Raw genomic sequence first — 15,054 nt, forward strand, 5'->3', positions numbered from 1 at the left:
CCTAAATCCATCACCAGGAGGCAAACACACACTCACTGAACATCTGCACGGTAACAAAGAATCTACATTTTCATCTTCTCAGAAAAGGTTCTTGCAACATATTGTCTGTTAACAATTTGTTGATTTATGGAGAACTGACTTACATCTGGATGAACACAACAAAAATTATGCTGTTTGTCAAATTCATGCCATGGTAGCTCATATATATATATATATATATATATATATATATATATACACACACACACACACGCACGGGATAGGGGTAAATTTTGGTCTGCCAACCCGAACTTTGACCCTAAATAAATGCTTTCATATTCTGAAGGTTATTTGCCCAATTAAAATACTAAACTAAATACTTAAAATCAATTACCTTACTTTACCTAAAAACACGTACAAAGAAAATAAATTGTAGCCAAACAATGCATTAGTACCCTAGTTTCCAAAATGGGATCAGAGATCCCCCCCAATGAGGTTGTCAACAATCACAGGGTATTATCATTGTGACTCCAAAGTAATTAAAAAAGCCATCGCTTTTCGTTAGATGAACTAAACAGAAAGGAGGGAAGCTATAATTAAAGTTATATGTAAAGCCCCAGTTGTATTAATGATGGACAGAGCAAAAACATTAGTTATGAATTTAAATATTTTGTCTGTTGGCAAATTTGTCAGTCTCCTGTGGAGTTGGGGGCACTAATGGAAAGATGACGCCGCATTTCCACGGAATTCTACACTGAGCGAAATTACTTTCCGCAGTTATATTATTTTTATTTAGGGGAGGTGATGGTCTAGTGGTTAAAGCAATGGGCTTGAGACCAGAGGATCCTTGGTTCAAATCCCACTCTGACCAGAAAATCACTAAGGGTCCCTGGGCAAGGTCCTTAATCTCCTAGTTGCTCTCAATGTGTTGTGAGTACTTTATATGGCAGCACCCTCACATCGGGGTGAATCTGAGGTATTATTTGTGAAGCCCTTTCTTAGGGCCCTGTCCCAAAACATCGCCAAACATCCACAGTATCTGTGTAACATGCCTATATGAGTCAGCCGTCATCCGAACATGCCCGTGATCATCCGCAGAAGCACGCGTGTCCGCAGCCAGGATTTTTCAGCTGTTCAAAAATCTGGATGCTGATGACATTCGCCTTACATACTCCATATATACTCAATTCATACACAATACATACTCACTCTATGCGCTGTATATCTGCCGTTAACCGCTGATATCCGCAACTCATGGGGATTTGCGGCTTGGCAGCGGACCGGGACAGTGTGTAAAACAGATATATTGCGTGCCCATCATGTCCACATCACAAACTAAAATATGTTGTAGCGAATGCATGCAAATTGGCCAAGAATAAAGCGTTTTTATTACATCCGCTTTGCAGCTGATAATCTGTGAATGCATAACAAACACGTCACGTAAACCCAAAGTACTATATGTGGCAGAAAGTGACATACCTGCCAGTCAGTGCCAGTCCGGCTGTGTAAATCCACAAAGACGTAATAGCTGCAGCAAACAGGTCTCCTCGAGGACTTTTATTTAACACCAACAAAAGGAAGAGTTGCTGTTTAGCACTTGACACTCTCAAAAAAAAAAAAAAAAAACACTGTCTCACACCCCGAGCGGCTTCCCCCTCCCGCTCCCCAAACTCATGAACAGTTAACCCTCGCATGACAACACTCTGTGATCAACTTGTCCAAGTACAGCAAATGCTCCAGAGGCTGTATTGTTGGTGTGAATAGTGATGCCAAAAGGAGCGAGTGCGCTTCTTTTATGACCGCAATGCAGATGCCGTGCACACGCATGTGTTGCGCCATGCATTCATAATACACCCGTAATACTGCCGTGATAATCTCAATTGTCGGATCAGTTTCCTCACTACATGCGTTATATAACCGCGACTGTTCGTCATATACTCACTATATATTATTAATATATCCGTAATTCATACTGGGACATTTGTCATTTTTGGCCATTTTTGTTGCGGACGACAACGAACACCCGCAATTTGTATACGCAATTCATGCGCAATTAATCCTCTCCCCAGTGGGACAGGGCCCTAAGATACAAATATGGTGGGAGTCTCCAAAGAGAGAAAACAAGGTTGGGAACCGCTGCGTTTGTAGAGCTACCTCCAAACAATGCTTCATAAGCCACTCCGGAGCACTTTCCAGCTCGTACCCACCCAAAAATATAAAATTATTTGTATGCTCAGAAAATGTTAGATAACCCAATAAGTGTTAAACAAAAAATAATTTCGCCTATCTGATGCGTTTGCGTGGAATGACCCTGTAACCATTTATTTCTGTTCAACCTGTGGTGCCTAAAATAAAGAAATGCAGTAGCAAGAGAAACAATTCCCCCAACGGGAGGTGAAGCAAATGGCAGGAATGTGACGCCAATGTGGGTGAGAGACGGCAGAGATACTACCAGTCAGGATTCTTGCTAATGCACGAAGCGGTGCAGTCAAGGTTGTGGGACCTTCTCAAGCAGCTTCAACTAGAACATACCAACAAAGCACAGTATCATGAAAGAGAAGCAGATAAAGTTTGAATGTTTGAGAGATTTTCAAAACTCCAGTTGAAGCTTGAAAGGAGACAAAAATCCTCCTGCTTTTCTGCAATTCAAGAACACTTTTGCTTTTCGACATGAAACATGAGCCTCGCGACATTCAAAAGCACAGTCTCACATACAAAGAATGGATGGTGTGAGTGCGTTTTTAATCTGCCCTGCTTTCTTTCTCACACCTAAGCAGTGCTTTTCCTCTCACCCAATGCCCCCAATACTCTGCAAAGCACAAGTGTTCATGTTTATCCTTTCAACATTTCCAAATTGGAAGGTTTTGGTTTGAATTCAATTGTAAAATTAGTAAAACTACAACAGGAATGCAGACACTGCCACCAGACCCAGGCTTTGGACATGAAATAGACAAGTTTATTACAAGCTACATTTAACTTAAAAGCAGCAATGGTTCCGAATTTCCTTCATGCACCCAACAATAATATTCTCTGAAAGAAACCCACATATGTCCAGGCAGTACAGAGGTATATGGTCGTCCTCCTGGTCGTTACTGTGAGTTTCTCTGTGAATTTTCAGACCTTTTGTCTGACTTAGTGCTTAGCTCAGATAAGATAATTATAGTGGGCGATTTTAACATCCACACAGATGCTGAGAATGACAGCCTCAACATTGCATTTAATCTATTATTAGACTCAATTGGCTTTGCTCAAAATGTAAATGAGTCCACCCACCACTTTAATCATATCTTAGATCTTGTTCTGACTTATGGTATGGAAATTGAAGACTTAACAGTATTCCCTGAAAACTCCCTTCTGTCTGATCATTTCTTAACATTTACATTTACTCTGATGGACTACCCAGCAGTGGGGAATAAGTTTCATTACACTAGAAGTCTTTCAGAAATCGCTGTAACTAGGTTTAAGGATATGATTCCTTCTTTATGTTCTCTAATGCCATATACCAACACAGTGCAGAGTAGCTACCTAAACTCTGTAAGTGAGATAGAGTATCTCGTCAATAGTTTTACATCCTCATTAAAGACAACTTTGGATGCTGTAGCTCCTCTGAAAAAGAGAGCTTTAAATCAGAAGTGCCTGACTCTGTGGTATAACTCACAAACTCGCAGCTTAAAGCAGATAACCCGTAAGTTGGAGAGGAAATGGCGTCTCACTAATTTAGAAGATCTTCACTTAGCCTGGAAAAAGAGTCTGTTGCTCTATAAAAAAGCCCTCTGTAAAGCTAGGACATGTTACTAATCATCACTAATTGAAGAAAATAAGAACAACCCCAGGTTTCTTTTCAGCACTGTAGCCAGGCTGACAAAGAGTCAGAGCTCTACTGAGCCGAGTATTCCTTTAACTTTAGCTAGTAATGACTTCATGACTTTCTTTGCTAATAAAATTTTAACTATTAGAGAAAAAATTACTCATAACCATCCCAAAGACGTATCGTTATCTTTGGCTGCTTTCAGTGATGCCGGTATTTGGTTAGACTCTTTCTCTCAGATTGTTCTGTCTGAGTTATTTTCATTAGTTACTTCATCCAAACCATCAACATGTCTATTAGACCCCATTCCTACCAGGCTGCTCAAGGAAGCCCTACCATTATTTAATGCTTCCATCTTAAATATGATCAATCTATCTTTATTAGTTGGCTATGTACCACAGGCTTTTAAGGTGGCAGTAATTAAACCATTACTTAAAAAGCCATCACTTGACCCAGCTATCTTAGCTAATTATAGGCCAATCTCCAACCTTCCTTTTCTCTCAAAAATTCTTGAAAGGGTAGTTGTGAAACAGCTAACTCATCATCTGCAGAGGAATGGTCTATTTGAAGAGTTTCAGTCAGGTTTTAGAATTCATCATAGTACAGAAACAGCATTAGTGAAGGTTACAAATGATCTTCTTATGGCCTCAGACAGTGGACTCATCTCTGTGCTTGTTCTGTTAGACCTCAATGCTGCTTTTGATACTGTTGACCATAAAATTTTATTACAGAGATTAGAGCATGCCATAGGTATTAAAGGCACTGCGCTGCGGTGTTTTGAATCATATTTATCTAATAGATTACAATTTGTTCATGTAAATGGGGAATCTTCTTCACAGACTAAGGTTAATTATGGAGTTCCACAAGGTTCTGTGCTAGGACCAATTTTATTCACTTTATACATGCTTCCCTTAGGCAGTATTATTAGACGGCATTGCTTAAATTTTCATTGTTATGCAGATGATACCCAGCTTATCTATCCATGAAGCCAGAGGACACACACCAATTAGCTAAACTGCAGGGTTGTCTTACAGACATAAAGACATGGATGACCTCTAATTTCCTGCTTTTAAACTCAGATAAAACTGAAGTTATTGTACTTGGCCCCACAAATCTTAGAAACATGGTGTCTAACCAGATCCTTACTCTGGATGGCATTACCCTGACCTCTAGTAATACTGTGAGAAATCTTCGAGTCATTTTTGATCAGGATATGTCATTCAAAGCGCATATTAAACAAATATGTAGGACTGCTTTTTCGCATTTACACAATATCTCTAAAATTAGAAAGGTCTTGTCTCAGAGTGATGCTGAAAAACTAATTCATGCATTTATTTCCTCTAGGCTGGACTATTGTAATTCATTATTATCAGGTTGTCCTAAAAGTTCCCTGAAAAGCCTTCAGTTAATTCAAAATGCTGCAGCTAGAGTACTAACGGGGACTAGAAGGAGAGAGCATATCTCACCCATATTGGCCTCTCTTCATTGGCTTCCTGTTAATTCTAGAATAGAATTTAAAATTCTTCTTCTTACTTATAAGGTTTTGAATAATCAGGTCCCATCTTATCTTAGGGACCTCATAGTACCATATCACCCCAATAGAGCGCTTCGCACTCAGACTGCAGGCTTACTTGTAGTTCCTAGGGTTTGTAAGAGTAGAATGGGAGGCAGAGCCTTCAGCTTTCAGGCTCCTCTCCTGTGGAACCAGCTCCCAATTCGGATCAGGGAGACAGACATCCTCTCTACTTTTAAGATTAGGCTTAAAACTTTCCTTTTTGCTAAAGCTTATAGTTAGGACTGGATCAGGTGACCCTGAACCATCCCTTAGTTATGCTGCTATAGACTTAGACTGCTGGGGGGTTCCCATGATGCACTGAGTGTTTCTTTCTCTTTTGCTCTGTATGCACCACTCTGCATTTAATCATTAGTGATTGATCTCTGCTCCCCTCCACAGCATGTCTTTTTCCTGGTTCTCTCCCTCAGCCCCAACCAGTCCAGCAGAAGACTGCCCCTCCCTGAGCCTGGTTCTGCTGGAGGTTTTCTTCCTGTTAAAAGGGAGTTTTTCCTTCCCACTGTCGCCAAGTGCTTGCTCACAGGGGGGTCGTTTTGACCGTTGGGGTTTTTACGTAATTATTGTATGGCCTTGCCTTACAATATAAAGTGCCTTGGGGCAACTGTTTGTTGTGATTTGGCGCTATATAAATAAAATTGATTGATTGATTGATATGGTATAATAAATAAATAAACCAAATCTGTGTTTTCTATTTATCTGTTGCATCAATGTAAAGTTAATTAAAATCCACTGAAAATTGACTAGACTTATCTTTCTATTCACTCACTGCATTGTACAGGGTACATGCCTTGGAGTTTGCCAAAGCCTTGGAATAATTTGTTAGGCATTCTTCATCTTCTTGCAGAGTTCTATGGATATAAAAAGAAAACCTCACCATATAATGATTTAATTTCTGAAAGTAAATTTTTAAATAATTGAAAGATCAAACCAATAAAACAAAAATGCTTCACATTTACTCTCACTCAAACATTTAATAAAAAGGTCACTTTGTATGACCAAAAATTCTATACGGTTCTTTTTATACGAGGGCTGTCCATAAAGTATAGGTCCTTTTTATTTTTTTCAAAAACTATATGGATTTCATTCATATATTTTTATGTCAGACATGCTTGAGATCCAGGACGTCGTGAGAGAACAGAGAAGTTTCAGAAGAAGTCGGTTTCAGCATTTTATCCGGATATTCCACTGTTAAAGGAGATTTTTTTAATGAAAGACGTGCGGGCGGATTGCAGCGTCGGCTCGCAGCCACCGTGACGCTCCGCCACAGGAAAAACACCTCCGTTGGAAGCCTTAAGGACAAGTTGGAACATGTCCAGCTGTTAAACAATTTCTCATATACTCACGCCACTGAAAGCCATCAAAAGCCACCTGGATTTTACAAATGGTTATCAACACGGAGGTGTTTTTCCTGTGCCGCCGCACTGCGCCGGCCTGCGTCCCGACGCGCGACCCGTCCGCATGTCCTTTCATTAAAAAAATCTCCTTTAACAGTGGAATATCCGGATAAAATGCTGAAACCGACTTCTTCTGAAACTTCTCTGTTCTCTCACGACGTCCTGGATCAATAGAGCCTGAAATGTGGAGGTTTTCAGCTTGAAACAGGCTGACGACGGCGCCTGGGAGCGCTGCCACGACGTCTCGCTCCGTGGGAAGTCCTTAAAGCGACAGTATCACCTCAAATCTCTCATCAGCCGTTAAAATTTTCACCGAAAACCAGCTTAATTTTTCGAACCGTGTCCACTTCGATGTGTCTCACAGGTTAGAAAAAAATTTTGATCAAACAAAGCGCCAGTCTCATCAGCAACTTCTCAGACAAAGGAATTCCGACGAGAGGCTGGACGACTCCTCCCACAAGGAGTGCTCACAGGCGAATGACGTCACCGGACAGGCGTGGAAAACTCACGCAGGCGCACGAGGGTTCAAGCATGTCTGACGTAAAAACATATGAATGAAATCCATATAGTTTTTGAAAAAAATAAAAAGGACCTATACTTTATGGACAGACCTCGTATGATTATTATCAACAGATTTTCATAGTTGTGATGAAATTAAATTCGACTGGTCTGCATTAAAGAGCCCCATTTATACTTGTAATTGATAAATATGATGCATTTAAAAGCAAGAGAACAAATGTCCCGTCTTCACTTGAGGATGTCACAAGAGCTATTTTCCTTCATGCACATCTTCATACTCATTGCTTGTATGAAGTTTTCTGGAAACCCACCAACTGATGTCCGAGGAGTTGAGCTTACATGAACATTTCTGTCTCATGGACATACTGACAGGGTGATACAGACACACCTCGAACCCTTGCTTGCAACATTATTGAAAACAATGAGCAAGACTAACCTCTGTAACCAACCGGCTACTCCACATTGAGCATGCATGCCATTACTCACATGAGCACTTGCGTTATGCTGTTGGAGCTTACTCTCCCACACTGTGCTACAAGAGAGCAGTATTTTGTTGATGCTTGCAAAACAGCAGCATTGATAAAGTGCAGGAATTACACAGCCAGAAACATTATACAATCAGATGGAAATAATTGTTCTGACTGGTTGTATGTCTGTCCAATTGTCTGTGTCCAAAGGTACTGCCCCATGGAGTTGCCAGGCTAATTTTGAAAATTTTGAAAAGTCTGTGCCGGGTTAACATTACATTGAAGCAGAACAAACGTGACAGACACAGCCAGTAAACATAGGTGACAACATGTCGCACTGCAAAAATTCAGGATAAAATCTATGTCACACTGACGTTTTGATGGATATCAGCTCAACAGGTGTCAATATTAACGTCAGTTATTAAATGAGTCCAGGGGGGATGACTTTATTCATTCAAAGTTGTACTTCGGAAATTCAGAGTTCCCAGTTTGAATAAATTGCGCTCCATGTGCACGTGTATTTCTTCCTTTATGTTGTCTGCAAGATCCTCACGGAACCAACTCAATGGAATCCCCCAAAATAAATACTTTACCAGCAAAACATTAGCTGTAATTTTATCGAAGACTCATAATTACTATGTTTTGCACACAAATTTCATCAGTTTTGTGGGAAATCAAAAAGGGACAATACCTATAAGATATTCTCACCAAAAAAGAAATCCCTACATTTAATAAAAAATGGAACTCAATCAAAGCAGAACACAACAAATGCTGTATGGTTGTCCTGGTCAGATATTATTTCTAAGACATTACAAATATATTAGACCCTGCCCTTGTGCTTAAAAAAAAAATTTTAAGAACAAGCATTTGGCTGCAGACTATGGTTTGAGAAGGAAAAAAAACTCTTTCCATTGCATCTCAAAATACAAATAAAGTAAGCCGCAGATGTAGAAACGTGTTTATTAATAAACAAAGCACATCTTATCCTGCACTGAATGGATTGGTGGAACAAAATAATGAAGCCGTTTCTTGCGTTTCACATTAACATTGTGTTGGGTTTTTTTTTTTTAACCAGCTGTGTCAACAAGACCGTGCAGCCTTCCTGCAGATAAGGCCGAACCCAGAGTCCTCTCATATAAAAGTACCATGCAACCTGTATCACCACAGAAATTTGATTAAACTTAGTCTGTAATGGAGTTATCCTCTCAATTAGGGTGTGAGCAGAAACTTTCATTTGAAAATACCCACACATATCCATTACAAATACGTAATAAAAAAATAAAAAAAAAATAGATGCCACTTCCACCCATTCCATTAATCAGTTATAAAGCGCCTATTCAAAGTGAAAAACACAACACGGGTGGACTGACCGCTACAGAACACCAAGATAGATGGTAAATTTCAATTTTTTTTTTAAAATGATTAAAAGCCTTTTCCAGGATCAGACAGGATGTAAAGTGAAAAATATCAGATTTTCTTAAAATGTAGGTCACAAGAACAGTCCTACTAAAAAAAAAAAAAAGTATCTAGACGCACCGCGCTCATACAGCTCAAACGTCCACCAACACAAGTTTCAAATTCAACAAATTTTTACCTTCGAAAAAGTTCTGTTAGAAGTAGCTTTTCATAAGCTCAAATATATGCAAAATATAGATCCAAAGGTCTTTTCAATGTTAAATCAAATATCTGAGAATCCCAAAATATGGATCAGATGAGTATCAAACAGTCTATTCACTGAGGAGTGCCCAGTTTGCAAACTCATTGTCACAATGAGAGTGATCGAGGCACTTTGATTGAGATATGAGCACGTATAATGCAAAAACTACACCAAATGGGCTTTTCAGCAATTACATTTAAACATTCGCAAAAATCTACAATCTGGAACAAACTGTCAGGTGATAGTGAGCCCCAGTCTGCACCTCACTTTCAAATATGAAGAATGATTGGGGCACGTTTGCTTAAAATATAATGAAAAATATACATTAAATTGGGTTTTCCAATGTTAAATTTAAATGGGCACAAAATCAGTAATCTGGATCCGATCTGAATCAAACTTTGTCAGTCGGTAAAGGATCCATTCTACATAACCCTTTCGAATATAAAGAAATTCGACCTTTACTGACAAAGTTATGAATTTTTTTACCTCCGCCAACAAAGTTGGAGGTTATTTTTTTGCTCCTGTTTGTTTGTGAACAGCCTGGAGCACAAAATTTTTCATATAGCATGATGAAACTTTCTGATAGGCAGTTTGATAGGCAAGAACTGATTCCATTTTCCAGGTAATAGGTCAAAGGTCAAATCAGGAAAAATGTTGGAAAAATCCCTATTCTTTAATATTGAATGAATTTTAAAAATTCATAACTTTCAAAAAAAAAAGATCAAATCTTTTTCATATTTGACAGCGTCATGTGGGATGGTATCCTTTATCGACTGACAAAGTTTGACCCAGATCAGAGATTTTGTGGCCATTTAAATTCAACATTGAACAGCCCATTTAATGTATATTTTGCATTATATCTTAATAACTGCCCCAATCACTCTCATATTTGAAAGTGAGGTGCAGACTGGCACTCACTATGACAAAGTCTGACCTGGATCTGATCCAGATTGTGTATTTTGAGCACATTTGAATTTAATATTGAAAAGCCATTTGATGTACATTGTGCATTATGTCACCCAAAAGTGTCTCACTCGCTCATTTTTCTGTTACGGATTTACCAACAACCATCAAAACTGGATGGAGATTCAGTTTTCTGCCTGTTGGTCAAAAATCAATGACAAATTGTACATAGTGAGATAACCAATGTTCTGTGAAAATTATCTGAAAAAGAATTCAGAAACCAAAAAAGTAAAAGCAACCCCACCAAAAAAAAAAATGTTGATTGCAATGCATTAACTAAATACATACTCCTGCCATTTGATCACATCTATTTTATCTTATGAAAAGCCACTTCTAACAGGACTCTGACCTTGAAAATGTTTTCCAAGGGTAAAATTTTCTAGAATTCGAACTAGTGCTGGCGGAGGTTTCGCGCTCTACGAGCATGGCACTCTGGGTGAAAATACATTCAATGTTAAAGGAATTTCCAAGATTTTTCCTGACTTAACCTTTGACTTATGAACCTATCAGGACATGAATCCACTGTAAACGTTAGATACTATATATGAAAAATTGTGGGTTACATGCTGTTCACAAACAGACAACAAACAAATAAACAGGCATGAAACCATAATTCCTGCCCAACTTCATTGGCGGAGGTAATAATAATATTATTGTAATTAGTTGACCAGTAGATATCAGTAGTCTCCAAAGAGCCATTAAATTAAAGCTTTTAGTAAAGCAACTGGCAGGGAATCATGCTTCAATAGTTTAAGAGGTATGCTTTTCTCTTGGGCAGTTTTCATTTTACACTCAACAAGAACTGCATGTCATAGCTCCTGCAGTTTGCCTTGTTTTCTTCTCTAAACTTGACCCGTTTGGCCAGTTTATCACACTGTTGCAGCATTAGCATGAGTGCTAGCTCGCATGTAAACAGTCATACTGTGTGACGTAATCAAGGCACTGCCCAATCATGAGGCGTGCCAGCTAAAATTTACAGGGACTATGGTGCATTTGCCTTTCTGCAAATAATAGCAAAGGAAATAATTCTGATCTCACACAGATGGCTTGTTTTACCACCTATACGTTTCTGAGCAACATGCAAGTTGAAAAATTAAAAATACTGCCCACTGACCATGCTACAATTCTGCTGAAGTGCAACACATCCAAAAATGCATAAAGTAGATAGATAGATAGTTATCCATAAGTATTGTTCGAACTTCCAGACTTTTTATGCATTTCACAGAATGTACACCTTCATGTGCAAGATCTGTTAAGACTCATCTGTTCTAAATGCAGAAGCTTGCAACACTATAGAGGGTTTTCAATCACGTGACCGATTTGCTGCAGGACAGGTGCCTGGATTGTGGATTACAAGGAGGCTGGCGCGTGATATAAAAATGAAGCGAATGTACAGTTATTACAAGGCTGTAAATCCTCGAGATAAAGCTATTTATCGTGATCGATGTGTAGCAGTTTGTTCAGTGGATCCGTATCTTATACCAGATAGTGAATTTAGTGGTGATGTAACGAACTGGCCGACAGTGTCACACTCTGATATTGTGAACTAGGAAGTTGCCGACCAGGTCAGCCTCGCCGGCCTCCTGCAGAGCATCACAGCAGAGCTCTGAAAGCAGAGGTCGTCTTGAAGTCCTGAGCGATTTCTCTCACCAGGCGCTAGAAGGGCAGCTTGGATCAGCAGCTCGGTGCTCGAGGACCACAGTGTAAATAAGCATCCATACTGGAAGCGTTCTTGTGTTATCCTCTGCAGTATTTTTATGTATTCCTATATAATTTTATTGCAGAATAAAATAAAATAAAATTCTGGTAGCAGTGGAGTTCTGGTAGTGGCAGATCTCTCTCAGTGCCACGGTGCCGTGAGGCTTCTCCACACCGACGTTGAAGCTTCTGCAATTGTTCGCCAAATGCACATAGTGTATCACAGCAGCCACCGTGCTGTAATCCAGAATGGCCACGAGACACAAAATGACGTGACCGATACGTCACATGAAAACCCTCTATTCTAGAAATGGCAGTCAGTTTGGGGAGCAAAAAGTAGGCTTCGGTGGACAATCAGAGTTTGTTCACCTTCGCATACGGTGCAGAACAAATCCTCTCTATCCAAAAGTGCACTTTGCAGTGTACACACTATAATAACGCTCCAGTTTCAACTTCATGCACAAAACAACACAGAAACCCTCGAACTTTGGTTATGCCAGTATGTCAATAAGTGCAAACTCAGGAAACAGAGGAGTGTTGGTGTCTGAAGGAGCTTCTCAAGAGTTTGGCTCAGCTGCCTCCTTGTGGCTGCTGCAACAAGGACAGAGGGATTGTATGTCTCACACACACACACACACACAGCGCGTGCGTCTCATTCACACACACGCGCACGGTACTCACATAGTGTTGCGGGCTGTAAATGACGTGACTTCAGGCCTTCGCCTAGTGTTGACTTCTCCCACGGTTTGTTTCTCTCTGCTGGCTAAACTTCCGTGACAGGCACGCGCTGCTGGTTCCACACAGAAAACACCACTGTTTCTGGAGGCGGGACTTATATGCGTAAACAAACAGCACGCGACACACTGCGGGGGGACTTCGGGAACGGTAGAAACGTGCAGCAGCTCACACACACTCGCGCACAGACGCTCACACACTCAAAAACTGCGACTATAACTGAAGCTAGCGGCTAACTCAGCTAGCAGCTGACAGCTCCGTCTGCTCCTGCGCGTGCCTGCCTCTAATCTATCGCGCGAGCGCGTGCTCTCTCATCGCCACTGTTTGACGTGATGCACTCAGGCACACCCACACTACCCTCTCAACCAATCATAGAAAAGGGAATGGCAGCACGCGCCATATGCAGCACAATTTAAAGAGCTCGAGACCACAGGGAAAGTTCTAGATGGCACTCATGTACGAAAACATTCAGTGACAACCACCTTAAAAAAGAGAAGAATACAAACATTTATACCTTAACTCTCTAAGATTGCAAGTATGTCTTTTTTAATGCACATTATAAATCCCATTGCTCACAATTGAAGCACTTAGCTCATGCTAACGCTAGGTGTGATATCAGCGCTTTGACATCGCACCAAGCTAACTCCAAGCTAATTATACAACATAAATACCACATTCATTCATTTTCTGACGCTTATCCAGGTCTTAGTCATAGTGGCATTAGCACAAGCAACACCCTGGTCAATGTGCCGCTCTCATTGGAGCGTCATCTCTGCTATTTTGGCATTGTGGGATATCTCGCAGCCACAGATTGAGCTCGCCGGACTACTTTTGCCTGACCCAGTTTCTGGTTGTTTGCAAAAAGGCACAGAATTTGCAGACATGAGAAGATGCTGCTGGACGAGTGTGAGTATTGACTTATGATCATTTTGGCGTAAAAACACACAAGATACACAAGTTCTTATGCCAAATATCACAATTATCTGGGAACTACTTTTTGCGCAGGAATTCATCGGGCATGTACTAACACAGAATATACAAAAACTGTATAGAAGTTCGTCCAAAACAAGAGCGTCCACTTTCAGCTTGCCATAAGGTAAGCTAGCGGCGCTCGTGTGAGTCCCACACTTCCCTATTCTAGTTGTGATACAGGAAAAAAGGAAAAAAAAAAAAAAAGAAATATTCTTCAAGAAAAACAAAGTTGGAACATACTTTTGGCCTCCTGCAATACTTTGTACTCATAATTAATGCTGCGTTCAAAACCCTCAGAACGACAGATATTTTGACGGCTAGCTTGGGGGAAAAAATGCCTTGAAGGCTTTGTTGGGCTGGAATTTTAGCTTGGAAACTCATGAGTAAATTGAGGAACCCAAGATCACAGACAGGTCATATCACAGCCAAGCAGCCGCATTAGGGGCTGGTTAGACGTTAATAATTTTGAAAACAAAATTAAACAAGACATTACTGCAATATATATAAATATATATAAACATTCTATGTGTAATTAGTTAAGTTAGCAGCACCGCACAAAAAAGTCTGACAATTTAATTTAGCCCAAAAGATAGCCTAGCGCAACTGTGATACTGTGCTAAGTAGTTGATCCGTATTTGTCTCAGAGGCAATATCATGAATGCACTTTTTCCGAAAGTAGAGATTCTTTATATTGGGTATTTCCGAGCTTACAAGGGTTCTGACCGCAGTATTAGCTCTTGCAAAATACTTAGAAGCCGAGTTTTCTGAAATGGTCCATGCATCACTACGCAACCTTCACGCGTGCAAAACCATTGGAAGTTCTCTGGGTTGGCGCCATTCTCTTTACTCTGAATTTTTTCTTTGAATATTCAAGCAAAACCATACTGAACATTACCACGTTGCTTTATGGGCAATGACAAAACAGTGAATATTCTCTGTGCTGGTAACAGTGTGATTAAGTTAGCCTATGGCTTGTGTAAATAATAAGTCAAAAACGTGAAATGCTATCTACTTGTACGTCACCAAATTAAAACAACACATAATGGCAATGAAGTGTTTAGACTATGGTAAATATGACTGTAAGATTACTCACAAAAACTATAATCCGCAAACATTCACATTGACATACTTTACAGACTCATAGTGTGATATGGCAAAATAGCTAACATAATGTTAACTTATAATGAACATAATGTTGACATATACAATAGCTTAATCTAATAATTTATATATATATATATATATATATTTTTTTTTTGCATGTATTCTCTTTATAGGATCAATACAGT

General features: G+C 39.8%; 1 protein-coding gene across 2 annotated transcripts in view; it reads right to left on the bottom strand.

Moving 5' to 3' along the window:
- pcxb (pyruvate carboxylase b) overlaps nt 1-13,074 on the bottom strand; it is a 501,867-nt gene extending 488,793 nt beyond the window's left edge. Inside the window, exons 1-2 of one of the 2 annotated variants that reach the window (XM_034164610.1) lie at nt 12,740-13,074; nt 4,077-4,080 (exon numbers count right to left, since the gene is read on the bottom strand). In XM_034164610.1, the coding sequence (XP_034020501.1) occupies nt 4,077-4,078 (2 nt within the window). In that variant the 5' untranslated portion in view covers nt 4,079-4,080; nt 12,740-13,074. The remainder of the gene's footprint in view (nt 1-4,076; nt 4,081-12,739) is intronic. The other variant, XM_034164611.1, reaches the window with a different exon arrangement.
- Between the last annotated feature and the right edge of the window lie 1,980 nt (nt 13,075-15,054).

Source organism: Thalassophryne amazonica, chromosome 23 (assembly GCF_902500255.1).
Source record: "Thalassophryne amazonica chromosome 23, fThaAma1.1, whole genome shotgun sequence".
NCBI classification, from domain to species: domain Eukaryota; kingdom Metazoa; phylum Chordata; class Actinopteri; order Batrachoidiformes; family Batrachoididae; genus Thalassophryne; species Thalassophryne amazonica.